Raw genomic sequence first — 27,082 nt, 5'->3', positions numbered from 1 at the left:
AATGCGGCAAAGCTTTCAGTGTCCTGCTGAACTATTTCGAATAGGGGACAAACAAGTTTGCCCTTAGTCTCCCCTTGGATGAAAATGCATTTCATTTTATGCATTGAAAGCAGCGCGCTTCTGGCAGTAACCTGCCTCAGTCAGATTCACACATGCTGGCAGCCATCTTGTGCCCTGACCCCATGAAGGCCATTTGGTGGGTGGGGGTGGGACGGAATAGGACAACGCCGGCAAACGTAAACATCGCACATGTCGAACTGGCGGCGGGGAACATCTGTTGCCATGGCAACACCGCCCCGGCAGCAGCTCTGCTGATTTCGGCGTGACAAATGGAGCAGTCTTACTGGAAACAGGATAACTATCATTTAGCCATGCTCGTGTTACACTTATGGATAAAAGTAATGAACGCGACCATTAATAAATCAATTCTGCAAGTGGGCGACTGGACCAGATCCCTTGGGTGATTAATTATTCATCCGTGCGATACATTTTGGGAAAACGGTCAGTTTTCTGTCCCTTTATGGACCATAAAGCACCGCTTAGATGACTTTGGACCTTTACTATTCGTTCATGCTCCAAAATGATGGACAGAGGAAACATTTGGATTCCCCTAAATGGCGTCCAAAAGAGACCACAAATTCATGATTTTCACATTCAAAAAGAGGTCAATGGTCAAATGATGGACACACCTCAAGCATGCTGTTCCCCAAGTGACCCTCACGAGGACGTCAAGCAAAAACGCATCCACATTTAGCTCTTTTGCGGCAGGGTGTGTCTCACAAAGGAAATACAAATGCAAAGTACAGTGTGCCATGTTCCTCTTTTTTCTTTTCTAGTTTGAACTTGACGATCCAAATTTGGCCACCGTTTGCTCTCACGTGCTGCACTTTTACTTCCGTACGTCATAAAACAAAATGAGGACGTGTCAAACTCATCTACACCATCAAACAACGGAGAAGCAAAAAAAAAAAAAAAAAGATGTTGAGTCATCCTTGCGACATTACAATGGCTTTAAATGGAGGAGTGGTTTTGAAATCAAGTGTTCTCTATATTTAAAATTCGATTGTTTTTAATCAGAAAGCAAAGCGCATACAGCAGGGGACGCCGGAGCAAGATCAACTTGTGCCTCATTTAAGCGGCTTGAAAAAGTCTGTCGTAATCCCCACATGAGTGATTTCCTTGAAAGTGAAGGAGGATAAATCCCGCGATTTGTGCGAGGGATTGCTGCTGCGCGTTGACGCGGAACAAGTGTTGGGCCTGATCAAGAAAACGACATGCAGGGGAATATCGGTGCCGAACGCCCTCAAAAAGGCCCCCGCGAGAAAGGACAGGAATGAAGCCGCATAATGTGTGGGGGGAGGGGGGGGGCACACAATTTCATGAAATATTACAGTAAAGGTGCTCATTCATCCAGAAAGCGTGTTCTCCGCAGACCGCAGGGACAAATTAATGTCAGCGTGTCAAACAAGGTTCACTGAGAAAGGCTAAATGGAAGCCAGAAGAAAATAATTTCGGTAGCACCGTTTAATCGAGGAAAAATTACAACGGTGTGGAGCTGGTCGAATATTACACGTAAATATCTCGTTTTTTTTTTTTTAAAGGGAAAATTTCTCTGAACACGTGGCGCTATTAAATGTAACAATGAGACAGAATTAGGCGGCATAGCGAAGAAAAGAAGGAAGAAAGCAAAACATGCAAATCTCCATGACGACAACATCATGATCATCAGACGGGTGCTGTGTCTGCGCATCGTCACACACAGCGAGGTTGCTTGGGGGTGGGGGGGAGGAGATCTGGCGTCCTCATCCTCATGTGCCGCTTGGCATCCTAATCTGTGGCCGTATTGTGTCGCGTCCTCGTGAATGGGTGTTTGTCCCTACCCTGGCGGTTAAGGAACGCTGCCTCTCGCGGCCCCCGCCAAGTCCCACTCAGCGCGGGAAAAACTAGAACAGATCACAGCCGCTGGGCTGTTATTATGGCGTGTGGTGAGCCCTAAAAAACAGTTTAGGGGAGGCTAATTTTTTTAAAAACATTTTCTGGGGATGTTTAACAAGACCGGAGATGCGGAGTGAATCCATTGCATTAACTTGATCAAGAGTTAATGTTGCTCAGTTGGGTCAATCAAGCGGTTATTTACAAAACGTAATCCTGGGAAAATACGGTTCTCCGGTTGCAGCCATGTCATGGAATTAAGGACGTGAGCGTTAAGCACAGGTTTGTAGCCTGTAATAATGTAGCTGGGATTACGCCGCAATACTGCGCGCCATGGTTTTTATAGGCTTAGCGTTTAGCGGCTAGCATAGATTTTGGCAGAGGCGGGGCCGCTAAAATGGCCGATCGTCGCAACAGCAGACATAATAGTTACAAGCCAGGCTTTCAATGGAACGGTTAGCCCTGTGTCTATATAATTTATAATTTAATATAATTTTGACATTTTTATTAAGACTTTGGATGCACATACACGGATCAATTCGTTGATCGTTAAGATGAGTCTCCTTTAATGTGAACTCGCTTTTAATAGCTATCGATCAATGGGAGGCTAGCCACATGCTAACAAGTGGAACGAAGCCCGAACACAGGAAGTGAGCCATGTGTTCCCGCTGTAGCGACTCGCCTTCAAAGTCATGTCGCCTCGCTTTGAAATGTCACACTCTGACCTATTTGTGGACCCCCAATCCGCCAGCAAACCCCTCCGCTTGGACCTGCTAATCCCCCGGCGACCCAGAAAGTTCCTTCTAGAGCAGGTGGCAATGTGGGCTGGAGGATGAGCCGCACAACAATGGCGGCAGCGGGGGTTTAGCATCCCTCACTGCATTATTCAGAGCATCCCGAGAATATGAAAAAGTGGCGAACAACCAGTTTTAGTCAAAACTAGTTGAAAAAAAGTGAAACGTTTTGGCTAGCTGTTGGTTTGACATCTTGGATCTCTTTCGGTTTTGAACCCAACATGGTTGGAATAAAGGGCACTATGCGCATTGCCCCCACGGTGGCATTTTCACCCTAAAATTTGAGACGGCGGAAGCACATTTTTTGATCTAGAACACAGGTGTCAAACTTAAGGCCTGGGGCCCAGATCTGGCCTGGGACAGATTTTTTTGTGTCCCACGAAAGCAAATTGAACATGTCAACTTCCATGACGCGTGCTAAAATCTTGACGAAAATTTTAAATTCTCATATGTCATAAATAAGAGACATATTGTAAGAACTCCCTCATTAGAGTATCTTCAACAATAGTTGAATAAATTATTGGCTTCTATTACAGTCAAACCTCGGTTTTCGAATGTCTCTGTCCTCGACCAAATCGGTTTTCGACCATAAAAGTTTTTTTATGCCTCGGATTACGACCGAAAATCGGTTCTCAAGCAAAATGAGCACACTTGAATGAGCCACTTGACTCCTCTCGCCTTCCTTACACGAGGAAGTGATGTTTCCTCGCGTAGCGTTCCATTGTGAGCAGACGTGTTCAATAGAGATTTTAATTTTTTTAAAAGAAAGTGGTTTCGGTTTTCGAACAGCCTTCTGGAACGGATTCTGGTCGAAAACCGAGGTGTGACTTTGGTTTCGGTCACAACGCCCCCCCCCCCCCCGCCCCTCAAGGGAAATGGAAATTAAAATGTGGCCCATGACAAAAAATGAGTTTGACACACCTGATCTAGAACGTCATGTTTTTATGTGAGCGCCCCCCGCCCCAAAAAAAAGCCAAAGATTTCAGAAATATTTTTCAGGAAAATGTAACCATGCTATTTTCAGCTGTTATTTGATCACATTTTGCATGCGACGACTGGAAGAAAACGGCCCTTAATCCTTTCTGGGACAGCGGTCACGACAGTGGACAGCTTATCACGTAATCAGGTTACATGTTTCGATATTGGTGCATGAAAGGGTTAAACCGGACGCCGTCATTGTCCTGTCAGCAACGAGGGTTTCAGATTGGATGCGTCGCACAGCAGCGGCGGACGCGAATGTGACGTGAACTTGGCGCAACAAGCGCTGCCCTTGTTTGGGCCGGCTGTTTGGGGATTGTCTGCGGCTTACAATCACGGGCGGCATTGCTTCTGTTTGCCGCACAAATGAAGGGGGTGAACAGCTGGAAACAACTGGCAGCGTCTGTTACCGCTGGCTCAGTGTCTGTGTGTGTGTGTGTGTGTGTGTGTGTGTGTGTATATAAGATATGGTGTATGAAGCATGCAAATGGGAGTGTAGCGTTGTTGGAATTCCCCCTCTCTCTCTTCCTGCGTTTCACATAGAAAAGCAGCAAAGGAAGCGTATACAGTCGTGGGTATTTATTGTCGGGCCACCCGACAGGCAGTCGTTTTCTCATTTATTCAAACGGAACAATGAAGCAGAACCGCCACCGACGATGAAACGTAATGAGCGACGGAAGAAACAGTCACGGGTCAAAGCAAAGGGGAAGACTTGCTAAATGAAACCGAGTTGGTCATCAACACATGCGGACGATTGTTTCACGCGCGCTTCCCTGACCATTATTAATCCTTTCATGCACCCTGAAACCTGATTACGCGAAAAGCTGTCCACTAGAGTAACCGCTGTCGCTAAAAGGGTGAAATAAGGCCCAAGCATGATTCTTCAGAAAAATGCTGCCCTCAAAGCTTGTTTCACTTGGCAACGTGATATTTGATACCATGAGCAGACCCACAAAAAAAAAGGATCATGAAGAAAGGCCTTCAAAGATACAGGAAGCGTGCCATTTTGCCTCAACGCAAGCTTGTAAATTGTGATTTCCAGGCATCCCAGACTAGACTTGATGAACTTGTCCCCGGGATGTTGTCCGATTGCTGACCGATAAATACTCATAAAGTTCATTTTGTGTCATTGAGCGTGGGCAATTCTGTCGCGGGGAAGTTAGATGACATGGGAGATCAAATGTTTTGGTTGGAAGAGACAATTTCGGGGTCATGTTGGCCCTTTTCCAAAACAGACTGACGATTGGTAACAAAGTCGATGACATGCCCCAAAATGTCAAACTCTACAGCTGAACTCCATGAGGTCACAGTTTCAATCCAGTTCATATTTGAATGATTTTCTTTTGTTTAGTTTCTTTTGTTCTACCCAATCTTTGCAATTGAAAATTTCCCCAATGTGGGACAAATAAAGTTATCTTATCTTATCTTATCTTAAAAAGGCTTCACAAGAGACAGAGAGGCTTTGCTTCCCGTGAAAACCTCCCATGAGGCTTCTTGTGTCATTCCGAGCAGTTGTTTGGACTGAAGTGTTTGTTACAAGAGAATGTCTCTCTTTCTGGATACAAATTACTATTTTGAAAAAGAACACAAAGAAATGTTTGTGTCGCTGGTGACACACAGTTGCATTGACACATTTTGAATTTTTGCTCTGGAGATGGTCTCCTTCTCTATCTCACTCTCGCTTCTCTCGAGGGGGAAATGCCGACTCAGCAGGATGTCTCCCAAAACGCACCAATCGCTTTATTTCCTGTCTGCTGAGATTCCTTCAAGCAACTAGGCGCTCTGATTTATTATTTTTTTTATTCAGAACAGTCAACTCGAAACGTCTGCCGTTGTTCTCAAAAGCACGCCGCTATTAGGCAAACGCGTTTGTGAACAAACGCCGCTGCGAGATTGAACCGATTGGCCACTAACGCTTCGGGTCGGGATAAGGAGCGTAGCTCATTTGCATGGCCGACGTTTATTGTGTCATGTCTCATTTGGAGGACCCCGCCCCATCTTCGCTCTCTGCCCACCGTGCATACCACCGGCCGCATTTGCCGTTTCAGAAAACGCCCATTTTTTGACAATCTACTTTTTAACTTCTTCTACAAGTGGTATATTCATAATTTCTGTTTGACATGAAGCATTGTAATGCCAGCCATTATTGTCGAGCCATTATATTGTCCATCTTACTTCCTTTCATCGCCATCAAACTGGAAAGGGAGCCTTTGAGGTATTGTACCCTTCCTGCCTTTTTTCTACCTCAGCATCTCTTTGATCAGAAACATTACTTCGATGGGGGGCGGGGGGGCGCTTGTTGTTTTTTTGTTTGTTTTTTTTTTAACTCAGTGAGTGCACATGTTGACAGAAGCTATTATACGGCTGAGAGAGGGCAGGGTGAAATGAAATCAAATCAAATGAGGCCATGTTGCGGTCTGGATGAGACGGGTGGGCCCGATTGCAAAATGTGCAGACGGTGGCGATGTTCAAAGGAAGGAAGATAAACGGAGAGTCCGGCGGAGTGCATGAGGACGCAAGAGTACATCGAAAGAGAGTCCAACAAAGAGTCGCTTGTTGAGGAAGGCGAGAGGCCTTTCACTTCCTGGATGCTTGATCCCTGATGTTATTCTTAGATTCTTGGGAGCGTGGAAGCTTTGACAGACTGCTAGTTTGTACGGCCTCCAAGTCCTTGATTTGACTTTGTTTCGGGAAAGAGAATGTTTGAAAAAAAATGTCTCGCGAATGAGAGCAAGTGGACACTTTGACATGGTCGCTAACCTACATTTGGGAACGATCTGTTAACTCATTCACTCCCAAAGACGTTTTTATACGTCTTTTCAGACTTGGTCCAGAATTGGCTGGTAGTGACTGAGTTAATCTGTGATTTTTGAGAATTTTTTTACAATACAGGGTACAACTGTGTGTGCTGAGAGTCGAAAATTATGCTGTCATCAGGTAACAATCTCATGACCTGCCTTAAAAGAACACTGGTTTGGCAGCGCGTGTGGAAATACTCGGCATACCGTCAACGACCGACATTCCCCAGATTTCTGGGCTTCATCCATGTTTCATCGCACCGCGCTACAACAGCGAGGCACTCAAAGCCTCCTTTTTTCACTTTCTTTGGCAAGAATTATTACGGTCCGGTATTATTCGGTCGAGGCTGAAAGAGATTGACGGCACTGCTGAGTGTGCGCAAGTGGGTGACGAGGCGGAATGTTCTTTCTGGTGCTGATGCAGCACTTGACATTCGTGCTGCAGACTTGCCGCGGTGTTCCCGAGAGGGGGGAGGAAGGGGTGAGTGGGGAGGGGGTTCTGCTGTTTTTAACAGCTTGTGTACGGAGTCTCTGCAGGGCCTTCCAACCTATCAAATGAGAAATTTGGCAAGCAAGTTTCGCTACGAGCTTCCTTCCCAAAGTGTGCCTGCATTTGGCTGATTTGTGACATCGCAGCAAGTTTCGGCACCCTTGACTGTCAAAACTAAGCCGGGAAAGATCCGCTATTTTCAAGCCAGGGTTGGCAGACAGCAACCGTACAGATGCGCATGTCAAATGGTAATCATTAACCGGCACGTACTGAAATGTTTGTCGAGATTGATTTCATTTGGCAACCTGTGGATTAAGTGCTGTCTTCACGCGTGAAAACACACTTGAATTTTTTTTTGTAATCATTATTGACCAAACGTATGTGTTTTTGTGAGAGGTTTTGACATTTCTGTCTTCAGTGAACCTTTGTATTTTTGTAGTCATCAGACAATTTTGAGTTGAGAACAAATGCAACTTTTTATAAATTTCCGTATTGGCCCGAATGTAAGACGGTGTTTTTTTGCATTGAAATAAGACTGAAAAAGTGGGGTCGTCTTATATTCGGGGTCTATACATTATGCACATTCACGACGCTCGATGGCGCCAGATATCATTGAAGCGAATGCTGAACTTGACTCCCCAGGCCAAAGTGAACCCCTGTCACAAAGAATAAAAATAAAATAGCGGTAGCACGAAGAAGAAAAATAAAAAATAGCGGTAAGAGAGAAAAGAGAAGAAAATAATAGAAGAGAATGGAGAAACGTAGTGACAATCTGTAGAAAAGTGGGTCGAAGATCAGCAGCTGAGTAGAGGTTGTGATGTAATTTACATTTCAAAAACCAGAAGCCATTCATCTTTGGATGTGATTGCACTTTAGTTTACATATTTAAATGTTCAGATATTAAGATTTTAATGAGGCAAAATAACAAGCTTTTTCTTAAATATATTGTTAGAATCATTTGTTTCAGATGTACTGTCATTATTTTCTGGATAAAAATGAATTCGGTGTTCAAAAATTCTTTTTTTCAAACTTGAGTCTTGAAAAAGAAGGGGTCGCCTTATAATCAGGGCCGTCTTATATTCGGGCCAATACGGTACAGACATTTTTTTGTGTGTAAAATTGATTCCTGCCTCATCTTCAATAAACCTAGCTTCATTTTTTTTTGGTGAACGTTTTGGATATTTTTGTCATGAACTAATCGAATATATGAAGACCATGTCGACCAAACAACTTTAAGGGAGAAGGTTGGCAGCACATTTTCATTTCTTTGTTGGCCTTTGGGCAATTCATCCTCCGACAAAGCACGAGACAGGAAGCCCCGCTCTGCTCTCGGTGTCGTGGTGACTAGAGCCGCAGTAGAGGGACTCTTGATTTCCCACAAGAGCCTCCCAGAAGCAATCTCTGCTAATCGCATCCGGCAAGTTTTCTCACCGCAAACATACAGCGCAAGTATGAAGCTCAGACTGGGTGCTCGGAGGTATTGCGCAGGGCAGGAATGCGGCCAGTGTACATCAGGACAAACGGGTCTGCTTTTCAGAGCGCTGCGGTGGTAGCAACCAACTCGTTTGATGTGGCTTTTGAGGTGTTAGCTCACCGCGTATCAACTTGCAATCAGCGTGGCTAATGTTTCACGCGCGAGGTCAGCTGGCTTCCCCTTTACGGCCGCGAGCGCTGCCTGATGGGACCGACGTTTGCTGCGGGTGCGCAAGCTCCTGCAAAATGGGATCCGGGAGCGCTTGCCAAGTGCCCCACGTCACAAACGACCAATCAATTCTCAGAAGGTCAGCAGCTCTGGCGCTGAATATCAATATACTCTTTTTATGATTACAACCGCCCTCCCGCCCTTTCATTGTCCTCATCAGTCACATTTTGCGTGAAGTTACGTACTCCCGGTCAGGTCGATGGACCACAACTTCCCAGTTTTGCTGCTCTGTGTGCACATGGAATGGCAGGGTCAAAATGGAGCAGTAAATGTGCAACTTTTGGAGTGAAAGTAAGGCTGCAGACATTGAATATTTTTAGAATTGATTATTCTAGCAATTATTCACGAATTATTGATGTGGTCAGGTAAAAAAAAAAACCGAATTTGCATGATTAAACAGCGATACACAGACAAAATATGCATGTGTGGGGCAGGTATTATTTTCATGCACTTGGGGTTGCCTTCCTCATGGTCTGGAACTGGAGCATCTGTGAGTGACATGGTGCCCACAGCTAAATATTTATGGTTGTTGTTTTATTTTATTTTTTGTCTTCTTATTCAAATGCTTTCCTGGACTGTCTACCCACCAATCAACGGACTGCAGCATGACCAGCTCCATCCTTCAAGGATTGACGAGCAAAAAAAAAAAAGTCTAGTATTCATCAGCTATTTGGACCAGGTGGAAAATTATTGATCAATAAAACAATTGCTGAGGGTTTTTATTTTAGGGTCATCTTTCTCTTTCTGAATATCTTAAATGATAAATACAGATAACCATCAATGACGTTTAAGAGCTGGGTAGCCGAACAAACCTGGAACAACATGTTGGGCTTGTTAGCATTTAACGCTAACTTGTATTGTCAAGGCTGCATGGTGCCAATACAAGACAACGTCGGTTTTTGTGGCAAACAGGTTCCGAGGGAAGCCCATACCTGCGACAGGTGCCAACTTGGGTTTCCTTGCGAGAGGTATTCTTTTATGCGTAAATAAATCTGCCTGGAGTTTCCCTTAAAATGTGTGTCAGTGTGTGTGTGGGTTTGTGTGTGTGTGGTTGGCTCAAAGACGTTTTGATAAGGAAGAGAAGATCCAGAGGCAGCTTATCCTTGCACTTTCATCAACAGAATGGTACCAGGAAGTACAAAAACAAAGTCCAAAGGGGGCCTAAAGTTTCTTGAAAATTTTTAAAGAAGATGCCGGATTTCTCTGCCTTTCCATTCATGCCAATCTTGTGAAATTCCAATGACACTACCTCACAAACCAGGAAATTTTCAAATCATCTGACTGAAATGAATGGAAATTAACTTTATCTGTTCAAAAAACATTTTTGTAAACTAGCATAAAAATAAATAGAATAGCACAAAACAGAAAAAAACAACTGCAGTAAAAGTTACATGTAACGAATTAAAAAGAGTTTTTGCCAGATTTTTATTTGCTTCGACTCAAGGACATTGTGCCGCTCCTTCTGTTTGATGTCTCTTTCTTGAAGTATTGTTCACAATCAACCTAATCGCGGCTACTTTAGAGTTGAGTTGAGTCTACTGCCACAACACAGCGTTTGTACGGAATTTTGCGTTTTGACTTTATATTCTGCACCTCGGGACAGAACAGTGACCCTGACAAAAAGTCTATTTTGAGTGACAGTGTGAAAGGGGCTTGCGGGAAAACTTGAAATAATTAGCTGCACCTCCGACCGCGTTGAATAATTGATGGAAGTCTTATTAAAAGCGCAGACACACGCAACAATTAAGTGAACAACCTTGGAAAGCCACAGATTGAGGAAACGCACATACACGGTGTAGATTTGCCAAACCAAAATCTTCCTTCTTGAGAACATTCTTGGAAACCTTTGCTCCCGTCTAACACGCAACAGCTGCAGTAATAACTAATCATCGACTTCCATCCCCGGCATGCTCGGGATTCCCACGAGCTGCCGTCTTGCAATATCCCCTGGTGCGCTGCTGTTCCCAAAAGGCGGACCTTCTTTTGCACCTATCGCGCGCTGTTTGACGAGCACAAGGACACTTGGTTGCAAAAGTGCGACAAAGTGCAAATTGTGTGGGCTTGTGTCGATTTTTTAAATGGGGCTGCTGTAGCGAAGATGTGCTGCCAAGAGGCGGATGAAGGAGTGGGGGCTGTCCGCATGGATTGGAATGACATGGTTGAATGACAGTTGAGGGTCTTATTCAGAGGGGGAAAAGACCCTAATTGAAAGTGCATTCAAAACAATAGCCAAACACACGGCACACTCGCGAGCCCCCGACACTTTGCGGCAGCATCCATGACACATGCCCCGGTTATCAAAGAGTAAAAGGCGAGGCTTTGTACTGACACTATTGCAGTTATACCTAATAAAGTGTCCAGTGTGAGTGACAGGTTCCCCACCCACAACCCTGGTCAAAACGTAAACACACGCGCGGTTGGGGCGATTGAAGGTGCGTTCAATGTCACTGTAATTGACAGCGCTTTTTGCATTCCTAATGAGGAAACCGGCAACAAGTCACCGTTGAAGGCTCGGCACTTTCACTATAACTCGCCTAAACATTACTACACACATTGGCATGCGACTAAGGGAATCAAATACAACACGAAGCGGTTATTACCTCGCAAGGGTCTTCTCCGTAGAAGCTTCCCGCCGTTGGAATGCGTCGTATCGCTCCGTTAAATGTTCCCCCGTTGTCTCGCGTCCCGGCGTAGGATGGGGGTGTTGTCGTAATGGGGATGCGGCTGTGTCTCTGGCTGTCTTCAAAGTGGGTACATTTCACCAGAGGAAGTGAAAAGCAAAACGCGCCGGTGTCGTTGCCGATGCTTTGGCCGAGTGAGCTCTCCCGTTGCCCCGCCAGCAGCGCGCTGCCTCAGCCGGGAGCCAAGCAGCCAATCAAGGAGGGCATTGTTATCCCAAAGGCTTGTGGGTAATGGAGTCTTGCTACAAAAAAGGGGAAACCCCAAACTTACTTTTTAAATATTACAATTCATCAAGCAATTATTTAATGACATGGACAAAAAATGTTAAATGTACATGTAAACTGGCTATTTAAATAACAAAATAATTCATCTTAATTTAGTGATAAATAACCAATTGTTTAACAAAACCAAAAATTGTTCAAGTACATGAAAAAAGGTTTACCAATAATCACATTATAACTTCTTAATTGGCAATACTGTATTCATATTTTTACACTATTATAAATAATCAACCATTACAAATATTTATTAAAGCAATTAAAACATGTTAAATATGTAACATGTAAAATGTGTATTGATTTTAATAGAGAAATTATTTTTATTAGATTACTTCTATGTCATTATAGTCAAGTCAATTAAGTAATTATTTAATAAAAGAGTTAAATTTGTTCCATTTATGTATTTATTTATTCTTATTTCATTATATTATTCATCCATTCATCCAATCTAATCTGCATATCCGCGTGAGGATCGTAGACGTGCTGTTTTCGGGCAGTAGGCAGGACACACCCCGAACTGGTTGCCAGTCACTCACAGTTCATTGTATTATTTACAGTAAATCAACTAATCAATTTTAAATCCGATCAAGTAAGAAAAATAAATGGATTCCAGTTCAGTGAGGCCATGGAAGCTGACTTCTGGACGGCTTCGAGGAAATTCTGGTCCACCGTCCGACGTCTCAGAACATAAACACCGTCTAGAGTGGGGATGGGGCACTGCTGACCTCGACTCGGGACATTGTGACTCAGTGGGTGGAACACTTCGAAGACCTCAACTCCACCAACACACCTTTAGAGGAAAGGAGAGTCTGAGAACTCTGAGGTGGGCTCTCCTATCTCTGGGGTTAAAGTCACCGAGGGGGTTAAAAAGCTCCTCGGCGGCAGGGGTGGAATCTTACTCCAAGTGGAGGCGTTTAAATATCTTGGGAGTCTTGTTCACGAGTGAAGGCAGGATAGAGCGGGAGATCGACAGGTTTTAAACACACTTCCTACTCTGCCTGCGAATGGAACTGCATACTTGCCGAACAACGCATTCTACAGTATTCCCATTGTAACGGAAACAATCCTCCATCCACCAACGGAATGTCTGCATTTTGAGCTTCTTGAAAGAAATGGCGGGGGGCTTCCTGCAGTTAAGTCCATTTTGCGGTCTGGGGAGGAACGGAGAAGTCAGAACAAGTTTTTACTTGCTTCTCCATGACAGTTTTTTTCAAGAGCGCATAAAGAACCAACGGTGTAACGTGTCGTTATCTTGCCTCCGGCCTCCTTCCTGAAACACAAATGTAACCGCCGCCTGTGACAGTTGGACAGTGGAGCCAAATGCCAGCTAAATTTAGATGGAGACTCCAGCATTTCCTTGACACACACACACACACACACACACAGACACACACAAAGTACTGTTGATGCTTATTTGAGTCATTTTTAGGGCTCCGACTGTAAGAAAGCGGCGACAGTGTGGCACAATAAATCCTCAAGTGAGGGGCGGGATGACCTGAAAGAATGGACTGGCTATTTTTGGCATGCAGCACTTCACCCATCAGGGACTCTGCCACAACACAAGTATTATCTTTGCAACATACAGTATATTGTCTCCACGAATGAGACCGCCCCACCCAAAATCCCCGCAGGCGTGTGGAAGAACATTTTTTAAATCCGGCATGTGTGTTCATCATGACAGAATGCACACAAACCAGTGTAGAAGCTGTGCATGGGTTTATTCTTGTGTTTCCATTTATTAATTGAATAATAATTATTGAACAAATTACATTGCATGGTCTCCTTGTGCCTGTGTGGGATTTCTTCCCACATTCCAAAAACATGCATAGCAGGTTATGGAACACTCTAAATTGTCCCAAAGTGTGATTATGGGTGTGAATGGTTGTTCAGCTATCTGTGCCCTGCGAATGGCTGGCAACCAGTTCACGGTGTACCTCACCTACTGCCCGAAGAGGGCTGGCATAGGCTCCAGCACGCCCGCGACCCTCGTGAGGATAAGCAGATTACAAAATGGATGGATGGATGAACAAATTATGTAAAACATCCCAACTGCAAAAGGAATATACCTTGATTTGAATTTATTATTTAATATACATACATCAAGAAATGATTCATGATTAAACAAATTAATAGAACTCTTGTAAATACATTTTAATGAACCAATTTGGGGAAAAGCTCTAAATGATGCAACAAACATTGCACCAAAGCCATTGCTTCTACTTTACAAACCCTGTTAGAATATTTCCCCCAAAGTATACGATAGTTATTAATAAAATTAAGCGTAAAACTAATTTTAATTTGGCGTGCGCCGTTTTACGCTATCATTGTATGTAGTGCGTTTTTAATGAAGCCACATTATTAAACTACACAGGTCGTCTGTCGCCCTCCAGTGGCCACTGACGAATATCGCGCCGCTCGTCCCGGCGTGTCAGCTGGAAACAAACATGGCGGCCCCCGGTAAAGCGCCCGTGGTGCTGAAGGCGGTGAAGAAAATCGCCGTCCACTTTTGCCCCTTCGAGGCTAACGTGCGCTCGACGAGGTAAGACGCCCGTGGATGGATTTTGGGCGCTCGCGCCGTGCCTAATAACCGCAAATGTCAACACGAAAAAACAGTTTCTCCGCGGATAGCCGGGTTAGCATGTTGCCAATTAGCCTTCTCTTTACACGAAAGTCAATAATGCCTGTCACTTTTTTTATGTGCAATATGCATATTAAATTGTGGTGCTGTACGGTTTAACCTCTTCGCCGTGTTATCCGGTTGAATAAGCGCTAACTATTGCATGTCGTTAAGTTTTGACCAATCCTACTGATACATTAATAAAAATCAGTTTGCTGAAATGTCTCCGTGTCGTTACGGACTGTGGTATACGCACTGTGTCTGTCCTGCAGGGAATTTCTGGTCATGGTGGGCTCGGAGAGGGCCAGATCGACCAATTTAAACTGCGAGGTCATATCCATGGTGAAACACGACAAGTCGGAACCTGTTGTGGATGTCACTTATGGTAAGTGTGTGTAATAAATAACTGACAGCTCAGCTATCACTTATTTGCGGAATTAGCTGCAAAGGTGCAAATGCTAACATGTTGGTACAGTGAACCCTCCTGACGCAGAAAGGGAAAATCTATTTGGCCATCAGGATGGGAGCAAAGCACAACCTTTAACAAATTAAACTCATTATCTCACTTTGACATAGTTTGTTGGGTCCACGATGTCAGAAGATGGCGCCAGAGCGACATTTATATATAATGGCGGGGGACGGGGGGATGCTTAATGAAATAGATTGCTTGACACACTAGGAACCCCACCCTAAAATCATAGATTTTTTTTTGATTTGAGAAAACATTCTGGTTACAAAAAAATGGCAAAACGAATAACATCAAAAAAAGTAGTCGTCGTATTATGTGATAACCGTTTGCGATGTATTTATACATTAAAATACTGTATGTTATGTGTTGTGTTTATTATTTTACTTTATGTTAACTGTTTGTTAAGCGCTTTGTTACAGCTGCCGCTGTTGTGAAAGCGCTATATAAATCAGCATGTATTGTATTGTATTGTATTGTAAAATATAAGCCACATGTTAAACCTGAACAAAAAGCTAATTTCTCTAAGTGCTTTCATAATGACCAACGTTGAAATCCTGTCGTATTAAAAGAATAAACTGATTGTAAGTTGAAGAAACATAAAAATGTCTTCCTTTGAGATTGAGACGATAGATAAAAAAAATCACGAACATGTTATTTTTATTGATATGGTGACAGTATGTTGAAAAGGACTTGGGGCCACTATGCTAATTATTTCATATTATTGTACGCCAGTGGAACACTGAGCACAGTTTGAAAATGAAAACTTAAAGTAAAATAGAAAAAGTAATTCAATTATACTGCTATGAGAAAACAAAATGAACTTTTTTTGGAAAGTTTTTAAAACATCAAAAGTTAAATATAACTGAACTTCAACCACACATCAATTTGTATCTTCCTCTTTTTTTGTGGCATTGGTTAATGAAACATTTTTGATTATATTTCATGTTTTCATATTGTTTATTTCAGGTTTGATTTAGTTGATGGTTTCTTCGCTTTGACAATGAACCCAATTATTTTGAGGTCCATTATTTCTGATGGGAAGCATTCGTTTTGGAAGTCTAACAACCAGCTTGTGTTGAACTAAGGTTCCACTCCTCTGCCTTGCAATTCATCAATTTGCGAGTGAAAACACATGCATCTATGCCATAGGTCAAGAACAGCTCGCCGTCCCATTGTGTGTGCACCGCTTGACGTTTACTCACACTTAACTTTGTCCGGCCATTGTGTCATTGTCCTGACGAGCTCCTCCTGCTTTTTGTTTTCCTCCTCAGTTGATGGCGAGAGGCTGCTGATGAAGGGCGCCAACCTGACAAGCAAAGAGATGCTCAGCGCCTTCCAGGCCCGATGTACAGCCAAGGACCCGCAGGCCAAGACTGCAGCCAAATAGCAATCAACATACTCTTGTCTATATAACTGGATATTTATAATAAAATATGTCTCATTGGATGTTTAGCAGATTGTTTGGTTTTGCTTTGTTTTTTTCCCCTCCCCGAAAAGTCAATCCATAGAGGGTCATGTTGTTTCATGTTTGATTTTCCAAACATTTAGGGAGGACATTTTGCAAGCAGTGACCCTTAATACACAAATGTTTTTTTGTGTGTGTTTTGAACCACTGAAACCTTTTTTTTTTTAGGCTATATTTTTCGGCCCTTCATCAAATTACATATTTAAAACAAACCAGTCATAATACTCATCTGCAATAAAATAGGAATTTAAGTTAACATGACATCGATAAATTAAACATATGTTGTATTTTCAGCGTTTAGAAAGGTGAGTCAAAGATGTTAGTAGCTAGTTAAAAACGAACAAGTGCCCGAGTTTGGTACTTTGCAGGCTGTGATTGTTATTCAACATGTTCTGAGCAGGTGGCCCGGTAGTCCAGTGGTTAGCACGTTGACTTACAGTGCAGAGGTACCTGGTTCAATTCCAGCTCCGGCCTCCCTGTGTGGAGTTTGCATGTTCTCCTGCGTGGGTTTTCTCAGGGTACTCCGGTTTCCTCTCACATTCCAAAAACATGATGATTGAACACGCTAAATTGTGAGCGTGGGCGCGGATGGTTGTTCGTCTCTTGAGTGGCAACCGATTCGGGGTGTCCCCCACCTATTGCCCGAAGGCTCTAGTACCCTCAGCGATCCTAATGAGGATAAAGTGGTTCGGAAAATGAATGAATGATTGTTCTGAGCAGGGCAGCATGGTGGACAACTGGTTAGCACGTCTGGTTAGCACGTCTGACTCACAGTGCAGAGGTGGAGGTTTCGAGTCCAGCTCCGGTCTTCCTGTGTGGAGTCTGGATGTTCTCCCTGTGCCTGTGTGGGTTTTCTCCGGGTGTTCCTTCCTCATTCCAAACACATGCATGGCAGGTTGATGGAACGTTCAAAATTGTCTCTAGGTGTGACTGGGAACGCGAATGGTTGTTCGTCTGAGTGTGCCCTGCGATTGGCTGGCAACCAGTTCAGGGTGTTCCCCACCTATTGCCAAAAGACAGCTGGCATAGGCAGCAACTGCCCGAAGACAGCTGCAATCGGCTTCAGCACACCTGTGAGGATAAGGGGATTAGAAGATGGATGGATGTCCTGAGCAATTAATGTTGTGCCTCAACCCCAAAAAATAAAATACTTTGCGTGTAATTATCATTATAAAATAGCATGTTAAAAATAACAAGAAAATTGTACTCATTTTAAAAAAATCTATCAATTAACTTCACACAGTCATAGTACAGAGTTCCTTACGACTGTCATTGAACACCCCTTTTGTTCATTTATGTGAGAACAGTCAATATATTTGTTTGTTTTAGCAGAAATGGTGTGATTTTATTCACAATAATATTGAAAGGGGTGTCATCACTGCCTGCAAAAATGTGTGTTTTTTAAGATTGCATGGAAAACAATAATGCGTATTATCTGAAAAATCTTGGTACGAATGTCAAAATATCATATTCAATGTTGTAAATTCCATGGAAGAAATCCATCCTTGACTTTATTTTATTAATCATTTCGACAATACAGTGCATTTTCTCAAAAACTATATATCTGCAGTAATTTAAATGTGTTCATATAATCTTTTATGCCCCATGTTGAAGCACAATATTTTTCTCTCTGCTATTGTAACTTTTTTTCTCCTTTATATTCATATCTTCTGAATGTCTTGATCGTTGTCTTGGCTGATCTGTTTTTTTTTAAATATTGTATTACTACAATTGTATCTTTTGCACTTTAGAATTTATATCTATATATGGTCAAAACACACGTTTCTGACATTGTACTTTTGTAAAATATGTCGAAAGTGATACTTACCGCTCATGTCTAATAAAGTTGAATCTACTACTTTGTCATCTAGCAATGTTAGCCAAAGATGCTAATAGCAACCCGGTGAAGCCGGGGGGCGGACTTTCTCTCCCGTCTCATGGCTATGACGTCTCGTGCTCTGATTGGGCCTTCGTCCTTCATAAATACTGAGAGCGTTTACGATACTATCAGATTTGGGAGTTTACACACGAATTTGGAATATCACCAGAAACCAAAACAAACACTTGCAACAATGGTTGAGAAGTTTGTCGGGACGTGGAAGATGATTTCCAGCGAGAACTTTGACGACTATATGAAAGCAATTGGTAAGATATTATTCTTTTATTATTATTGGAAAAATCTTTATTGGCCAAGTATATAAAACACACAAGGTAGTATGAGCCACCCTATTATTACAGTATTATTATTTTTTTTTATTTCGAACTTTGTTAACCTGCAACTAGGAATAGTTCACGAAATCCTCTCTGCAATATTGGTTCTATGTCCACGGACCTGCGCTTTTCTCCTCACAAATGGGACGTCGTTGACTTGCTGCGCGCTTGTGCTGGTGCGCAGGGGTCGGTTTCGCCATCCGGCAGGTGGGCAACCGCACCAAGCCCAACTTGATCGTCACGGTGGACGAGCAGGGCACCGTGAGCATGAAGACGCAGAGCACGTTCAAGACTTCCGAGATCAAATTCAAGCTCAACGAGCCCTTCGAGGAGACCACCGCCGACGACAGGAAGACGCGGGTTGGTTCGAACCCCACACTTGCTTTCTCTCCTTCTTCTCGAGTGGGTGCATGCATGCGTGCATACGTGCGTCCACTTAGACGGAGGGCTGGTCTCTCTTTTTGTGTGTGCGTGTGTGTGTGCGTGTTTAGACCGTCATTAGCTTGGAAAATGGCAAACTTGTGCAGAAGCAGAGCTGGGACGGCAAAGAGACCAGCATCGAGAGAGAAGTGACCGATGGCAAATTAATAGCGGTAAGTAATTCAACAAGCACATTGAAGTCTTTCATTTAATCGTGCGCTTGGGGAAGAAAATATTTTTTTCTTTTAATCCTGTGTCTGAAAAAATATCGGAATACTGTACTGAAAATTATGTTAGTCACATCAACAAGCGAACAAACACTTGATGCAAAGCAAATATTTTTCTTATTGTCAAAAGAAATTATCAAGTAAACATAAGAAATGAAGGACATCTAAATACTAAAGGAAGACATTTTTATATTTCTTATATTTTACGATCAGTTCGTTTTTTTCCAGGAATTTAAATTTAAATCTGGTAAAAGTCCATATTGTCAAGATACAAAATAAGGATATTATAAGTACAAATTGAAGATGCTGGCAACTAATTCAGTGTGTACCCCGCCTACTGCCAAAGACCACCCACATGAGGATCAGTGGATTAGAAAATGGGCAGATGGATTGTTAGAAAATGACCGTTTTAATATGGAAAAAAAATCCCACCTGCCAAAAAAGTTATATTTGTATATTTTTTAATATACATTTTCAAACGATGAAATTCACTATAACTTTAAATGTGCAACAAGCATTTCCATTTTTTTTCATATTGATATGAAAGATAACATGTTCCTTTGGAATTTATGAGTATTCGCTCCCATTAACAAATTATACATAGCTATAGAATATTAAATAGTTATTTTAGAGTATATATAATTTGCAAATATTAAATCAACATTTTCAAAAGTATTTGTAATCTGTAGTGATTGTGACCCATTGGGATCATTGTGTTGTATATGTGTGTGTGTGTGTGTGTGTGTCGCTGCAGAGGTGCATCATGGGAGACGTGGTGGCGGTGAGGACATACGTGAGGGAGGCGTGATGACGTGTCGCCGCCGCCTCGCCGGACCCCTGACAGGCTCAGTTTCATGAGCGTCATTTTTTTTTCTTTGGGGTGGGGGCGGGGATGTTGCCTCCAAATTGTTAAAATTGTGCAGATTTCAATAAAGCTAATTTGTCAAAGCGTCATTTTCATTTGTGATAACAATCAAGCCAACTGGAGCCAAAATGGCTTCCTGCCTTTGATTTGTTTCGCTTCAATTTTTTGGGCGGCTTCAACGCTAAACACTTCAAAGGTCATCCCGTTTGATGTATGATTCCCTCTGGCAGCAAGAATGTCCAGTGGAGAGGGTCACGCAGGGACCGCAGTGAGGAAATGTCTTTTTTTTTTTTTCCCTTTTCACATCCAGAAGGTCACACATTTCCCATTGCACATGTACAGCCACGAAAATGGATTTGGAGTGTCTGCACTTAACCCTTTCAGGGACAGCGGTTACTACAATGGATGGCTTAACCTGTTATCGGGTTACAGGTGATCATTCTTGGTGCATGAAATGGTTAACATAAAATTGCAATTGGGTTATTTGCATACCAAGCATATATCCACCAGCACACACCACGACACTTTCGTGAAAACCAGTACGGAGATTTACGAACGTATTATCTTGCGTATTCGATCCATCCTGGGTTAGAAGTCCAAATTGGACGACTTGAACAATGTAGTATGGATTTAAGATGACATATAGTAGTAGCATGACCGCAAAATAAAATGTGACATCATTCATGTGTATGCTCTCCACCCTGAGATTAAAAATAAATAAATAAAAATACAAATCTGAATTGAATATTTGTACTGTACATCCAACCTTGGATGGCGTGCCATGCATATATAATATTCAGTATGATTATTATATATATGGGCATGCATATTCGTGTGTACGTATGTGCTCCCTACGGCGAGGCAGAATGCGAGAAATTGAAAATGGGATCGTTACACCGTAGAGCAAACGTTAGCGATAGCATCATGCTAACATGAAATTATGCATTATGACTCGTTATCCTGAAATGAACCCCTTTCGGGGACAGCGTCCATCTTACTTATCATGTTATCGGGTTACAATGCGCATGAAAGGGGTTAAACAATAAAATTCAGTCATTTTAACGACAATATGTAGTCCAGAACCAAGTTTGATTTAGTATCGCGCATCATAAACGATCCCTTATGATTCCTCGGCGAATGTACGTGTTACCGACATTTGAAAAGTTCACATCTGCTCGGTGTTGACTCGCAGGTGCAGCGGGAGACCGAGACGAGACCTCCTCCGGGGAATCCCGTTGTTTGGGAATGATCGCAAGCCGACAACCCGGCGGGAGCCCCGCGGGAAAGCGTTCAAGGAATAACGCTGATACGGCAGCGCCGGCATACCTCGTGTTTTGGCTGCTGTTTTTCTTCCCACATTTGAACCTTTATCGCTAGTCCGAACAGGGAGGGAACTTTCTGGGAAGTTTCGCCGCCCAAACAGGGAATCCACACAGGAAGCAGCGCGATAGCGAGAAGGCCGCCGTCGGAGGGGCTCGGCCGGTTGCAGCTGCTTCGTGTTATTCCTGTCAACCTAACCTGGCTTTGCGTCCGTGTAACCGCTCCATCCTCAGAACCAAAATCAAAGTTGTCTGACTTGAACTCTTGTCTGGTTATATCATTTCGTCTGTCTGTCTCTTCACTAACATGTGGATGCGTATGCACTCCCTCCTGACAGCGCGGCATGAGAGATGGCTCACTCGAATGACGCAATATACTACAGATCCAACCTTGGATGAAGTAGCATTCGTGTTCTATAACAGGCAGTATGATGGTTAACGACGGTGTATTTCGGAGGAGGAGGCGCGGGGGTTGTTTTCGTTTTAAAGGCTCGGTGTCACGACCTCGGCGCAAACATCTGGAAAGCTTCATTTGACTGGGAGCGTGGACGCCCTTCCTCCACTTGTCCTCAACTTCGCACCAGAAGTTTGACGAGAAGGAGAACAATACGACGCTACAAATATAAATGTAGAATAATGAGTACAGTGGTACCTTAACTTACGAACGTCTCTTCATATGATTTTTTTACGAAATGTTTCATCAGGAAAATATTGTCTCTTGTTACAAAAGAAATTTCAAGATACGAAAGGTAAAAATACAGCATGGACAGCTCGTCACATATCCGAGTTCACTGAACGCAACATACTTAAATCTGCTCTGCCATTGGCTATTGCCGAGCATCATCCTAGCATCCCATTGGCTAAGCGGGATGTACGTATATATGTGTCCATGTGTGTTTAGAGATAGATACAATACAATACAATACATGCTGATTTATATAGCGCTTTCACAACAGCGGCAGCAGATAAGTGTCTATGCAGCGTCCTTGTCATTCGCCCCTCGGGCCATTAGCAGTTTTAGGTAAATGTCAATCACCCAGAAAAAGTGTACACCCGTACGACGATCGCTCACTCTGCCGATGTTTGCCTTGGACATTTTCGAAGGATAGTTAAAAGCCGACAAAAGCAAACGGCCTTGGATTAGATCTTTTTTTGCAAAACGCCATGCAAAAATCACTTCTGAGAGAGAACATGGACTAAAGAGGGCAAAAAAATGATGAGGACGCAGTTAAGAGTTCAATGATGTCATCATTTTTATTCTTTATTCTATTATTTGTTTTTTTTTGCATGACACTCTTTTATTGCACAATATATCTAATTGTAATAATAATAATACATTTTATTTATAAGCGCCTTTCAAGACACCCAAGGACACTTTGCAATCAGGACCAAAAAATGTATTTGGGACACATTTTGATGCTTCAGGAAACATATATGTCTGAATTTTGGAACGGATTAGGGCATTTACATGGAAAACGCGTCTCGACTTACAAAACTTTCTAGTTAAGAAATTTCTTCCAGAACTAATTAATTTTGTAAGTAGAGGTACCACTGTCATAATAATTTAATGCTGAATATAATAATGATATATTCAGATTAAAGGAAATGGCACTAGAGGTACTTACAATAACAAACACATGCAAAATATGAACTAAAAAGACCTAAAAATACAAAAACAAACCCTCACGAAAATTCCCATTAAAAAAAAGGTCGAAATTTTGCAAGAGCAGAGCCCCGAGCTTTCCCCTTCCAGCACCCTCTGTGCCCAGCGTATAGAACGATGGAAATCTTTCAAGTCAGGCCACGCAAACAAACGCAACACAATGGCCTTCGGGCCCGCGCTCACTGCTACTGCAAACAAAATTAGACGTTAGTCAGCAGGAGGTGAGCGGCTGGTTTCTCCCCCCTCCCCGACCCCTTTTTTTTTTTTCAGCGTCTTCACAATTTTCAACCACGGGACCAGTAATGCGGAGAGGATTTTGACGACACCAGAACAAGCGTGTGCGCTGTAGATGTGAGAGGGCTGGCCAGACTCCTTTGTGCGGAACTCTTTGGAGTGGGCGGAAATGTTTATTTGTCCTTATTGTATGGACACAGCATGATCTTCCCCACAGGAAAAAATTCAGAGTGTCACTGCTAAAAAAAAAAATACTTAAAGGGGAAGTCAAGTCAAACATTTTCCTATTCGACCCCGCTCGTCTAAACACACATTCTGATGAATAGTGCGTTGGTGGAAAAGGAAGGAAGCAGCAAAATGCAACCGTTTTGATCCATCTCGAGGGCGGATATTTTGATTGAAAATGTTGCTGAGGTATTGACCAATCACAGCTCACCTTGCGAATGTCACATGACCAAAGTCAGAAAACAGGTGAAATCAAACTTGAAACTTTTTTTTAAATGAGAAATCTGTGAATTTCCAATCTGCTGAGCTACAAATTTGATGCCATTCTGATAAATACAAGCGCATTCTAAAACATTTCACTAATCAGCCTCATGCTGGGAGCGTGTATTTTGGTTGCCCGCTTCTTTCACCCAAAATGGCTCTCACACAGCTTCATAAATTTTAATCAGAAAGTTCTGGCACAAAAGTTTGGTATGGATCAGTTATGCGCAACTGTTGGAAACAAACCTGTGAAAAAAAATGGATCCTACTTCTAAAGCCAAGAAATTCAAATAGATTTGATGCAAATCTGATTTCATTAATGTGACTTCTGTTTCATCATCATAAATATTAATTGATACAGAATTAATTATGACTGCCTCACAATGAGGTGTGCAAATCTGTTTTAGCACCCCACTTCTATCACCAAAGCTAAATTTGTTTGTCTGACAATTTCGAGACTTCGCATGAGCTATCACCAAAAAGAAAGCGCTACTGAAATTGAGTGGATCCTACTTCCTAGACCAGGAAATCTGTTTAATTGTGATACACCAGGCTTATAATGATTATTTAATTACTTAGAGGGCACGGAAAAATCCCAACCATTGATTAGAACTTCTGGCTCATTGTGAGGCTACCACAGGATGTCTGTTTTTAGTACACTACTTCTGTCACCCAAAAGGTTTCCTAGAAATTTAAGGGGCCACATTAGTTTGTTTTCCACGCCTTAATATTCTTATGTCAAATTCTTCTCAAGCAAAATAATGAAATAAATAAATAATATCAGAGCACAGTTTCCTCTCCAGGGATGGCGTGAGCTCCCGCCGTCCTTGTTTGGAACGTGAAACTTCAGATTTCCCCCCCCTCTGCTGTCCTCACGTCCGGACAAACAAAGCAGAATGTCCCGCTACAGACAGACAGCTCTGCGGCCTTGACCCCGCCACGCTATTAGCAAACAAACAATAGGCCTTCGGGCCGGTTGACCTCATACACACTTTTCGGGAGACGACATCGGCGCGCTGCGGAGGTAACGGGCAGCCCGAGAAGCCATTAAGACACAGGATGAGCAATTGTTTGCTCTTGCAAACACGTCTTTTGAATGGGCCTCACAAAAGCTCTTAAATCTGACCATCGCCCTTGAGAGACGAGAGGGCGGGACGGAGACGACGCCCGTGGGAAAATCTGCGGGACGCCGTCCAGCTGTATGGCGGCCACGCACAGCTGCGGCTTAAAACAGCAAACACTTTCTGGCTTGTTTTTACTGAGGGAGAGACAGACAGATCAATTTCACAGGTTACCCGAAAGACGGACTGACGGACTGACTAAGCGGAATAAAGACAAAAACACGAACCGATGGACTGACGATCGGAGGGATTGATAGTCCACCCGACCAATCACTGGACGGAAAGACAGGCCAGCCGACGATTGACATACCAACCAAAAAACAGACAGACAGTCCGACTTAATGTGACCATCTGAGGAGGTGACAGACCAACCAACCGATCAACCTAAAGACAGACAGACTAACCTAGTGACAACAGGCCAACTGAGCGTCCAACAGACCGACTGTCCAACTGACTGAAGAACTGATCATGGGACGGATTGACAGACAGTCCACCCGACCAATCACTGGATGGACAGACAGACAGACTTACAGGCCAACCAAAGAACAGACAGACAAGCCGACAAAATGTGACCATCTGAGGAGGTGACAGACCAACCAACCGATCAACCTAAGGACAGACAGACTAACCTAATGACAACAGGCCAACTGAGCATCCAACAGACCGACTGTCCAACTGACTGAAGAACTGATCATGGGACGGATTGACAGACAGTCCACCCGACCAATCACTGGATGGACAGACAGACAGACTTACAGGCCAACCAAAGAACAGACAGACAAGCCGACAAAATGTGACCATCTGAGGAGGTGACAGACCAACCAACCGATCAACCTAAGGACAGACAGACTAACCTAATGACAACAGGCCAACTGAGCATCCAACAGACCGACTGTCCAACTGACTGAAGAACTGACCATGGGACGGATTGACCGACAGTCCAAGCGACCAACCCGTGGACAGGCAGACAGACAGACGGACAGACAGACAGGCATAGGTACTCAAAGACCATCCAACCGACTAATCACTGGATGGACAGACAGACAGGCCGACCGACGACTCACAGACAGACAGACTTACAGGCCAACCAAAGAACAGACAGACAATCTGACAAAATGTGACCATCTGAGGAGGTGACAGACCAACCAACCAATCAACCTAAGGACAGACAGACTAACCTAATGACAGCAGGCCAACTGAGCATCCAACAGACCGACTGTCCAACTGACTGAAGAATTGATCATGGGACAGATTGACAGACAGTCCACCCGACCAATCACTGGATGGACAGACAGACAGACTTACAGGCCAACCAAAGAACAGACAGACAAGCCAACAAAATGCGACCATCTGAGGAGGTGACAGACCAACCAACTGATCAACCTAAGGACAGACAGACTAACGTAATGACAACAGGCCAATTGAGCATCCAACAGACCGACTGTCCAACTGACTGAAGAACTGATCATGGGACGGATTGACAGACAGTCCAACCGACCAACCCGTGGACAGACAGATAGACCGGCAGACTAAGCATCTGACTGATGGTCGTTTCATGAACCATGAGACCAAAAGACAGACAGACAAACTGACGAGTGACTGAGAGACAGACTGAGCGGTGGCGGTCCAATCCTCCCCTTGTCCCCCACTGCCCCCAAAAAATAAATAAATCCCTAGCGAGTGACTACGAAACGAATAAAGGATTTCCAAACACAGCCAATCCCCTTCATCTCTGCGTGACACCTCGGGATTAATTTGAGACGGTAAAGAATTTGGACACGGGGTAAGTGGAGTAGATCCAGTGTGGATTTCAACCGCTTGAGTAATTAACAATCACATGACTCCCCCCCTCCCTCTCTAGATGGGATGTCAGTGACACTTCTTTTGTACCCCCCCCCCAACATTCCTTGAAGCCGAGCCTGCCGCAGTCCCAGAGCTTGTACAAGGAAGCCAGAAAAGCAGCCTGGAATGAGGCCAAAGTATTTCCTTGCTCCCACAGGGGGCTGATTCCAAATGATCCCCAACAGCACATCGGAGACTCCAAATGCCAAACATGAAACCGGTTCCTTTGGGAGCATTTTCAGAGAGTTGTTTCTTCGGCTTAGCCACGTTTAGTGCCATTGCCGTTTGGATTTGGGTAGGTAGCCGATTTAGTGTTGCAGCCCGTGTAGTGTGACATACTCAAGCATTGGTCAAGCAACATCTGGGATGCTTCATGCCCAAGTGATGACCGATATCTGGCCCGTCAGAATTTTTGTTGGTCTTGACGCATCCTGTGACATGTTCCACCTCGTCCTTCAATTGATTCTTCAGCATTGACCAATAGAAAGA

General features: G+C 43.4%; 3 protein-coding genes and 1 long non-coding RNA gene across 5 annotated transcripts in view; 2 read left to right on the top strand and 2 right to left on the bottom strand.

Annotated features, from left to right (window-relative positions):
• pag1 (phosphoprotein membrane anchor with glycosphingolipid microdomains 1) overlaps nt 1–16,091 on the bottom strand; it is a 29,552-nt gene extending 13,461 nt beyond the window's left edge. Inside the window, exons 1-2 of the mRNA XM_052071207.1 lie at nt 15,943–16,091; nt 11,295–11,617 (exon numbers count right to left, since the gene is read on the bottom strand). The gene's annotated coding sequence lies outside the window, so the exon portion shown is untranslated. The remainder of the gene's footprint in view (nt 1–11,294; nt 11,618–15,942) is intronic.
• mrpl53 (mitochondrial ribosomal protein L53) lies at nt 14,066–16,192 on the top strand. Its single transcript, XM_052071340.1, has 3 exons — nt 14,066–14,193; nt 14,544–14,656; nt 16,012–16,192. Exons 1-3 carry the CDS (start codon nt 14,099–14,101, stop codon nt 16,125–16,127), a joined length of 324 nt encoding a protein of 107 aa, XP_051927300.1. The 5' UTR covers nt 14,066–14,098; the 3' UTR covers nt 16,128–16,192.
• Nucleotides 16,193–18,183: 1,991 nt separating this feature from the next.
• On the top strand, nt 18,184–20,012 carry fabp4a (fatty acid binding protein 4a). The gene is made up of 4 exons (XM_052071323.1): nt 18,184–18,350; nt 18,601–18,776; nt 18,908–19,009; nt 19,818–20,012. The coding sequence occupies exons 1-4, from the start codon at nt 18,278–18,280 to the stop codon at nt 19,869–19,871; spliced, it is 405 nt and encodes a 134-aa protein (XP_051927283.1). The 5' UTR covers nt 18,184–18,277; the 3' UTR covers nt 19,872–20,012.
• A 3,875-nt stretch (nt 20,013–23,887) lies between these two features.
• On the bottom strand, nt 23,888–26,659 carry LOC127604338 (uncharacterized). Of its 2 annotated transcripts, none has more exons than XR_007963271.1 (3): nt 26,155–26,659; nt 25,361–25,605; nt 23,888–25,135 (listed from the first exon to the last, which is right to left on the bottom strand). It is a non-coding gene; the product is annotated as an uncharacterized LOC127604338 (long non-coding RNA). The 2 variants fall into 2 exon arrangements; XR_007963272.1 differs by lacking the exon at nt 26,155–26,659 and adding an exon at nt 25,930–26,050 and having other exon boundaries at nt 25,361–25,585.
• Nucleotides 26,660–27,082: the final 423 nt, after the last annotated feature.

Source organism: Hippocampus zosterae, chromosome 7, assembly GCF_025434085.1.
Source record: "Hippocampus zosterae strain Florida chromosome 7, ASM2543408v3, whole genome shotgun sequence".
In the NCBI taxonomy this organism is placed as follows: domain Eukaryota; kingdom Metazoa; phylum Chordata; class Actinopteri; order Syngnathiformes; family Syngnathidae; genus Hippocampus; species Hippocampus zosterae.
This window is presented reverse-complemented; position numbering and strand designations above follow the sequence as displayed.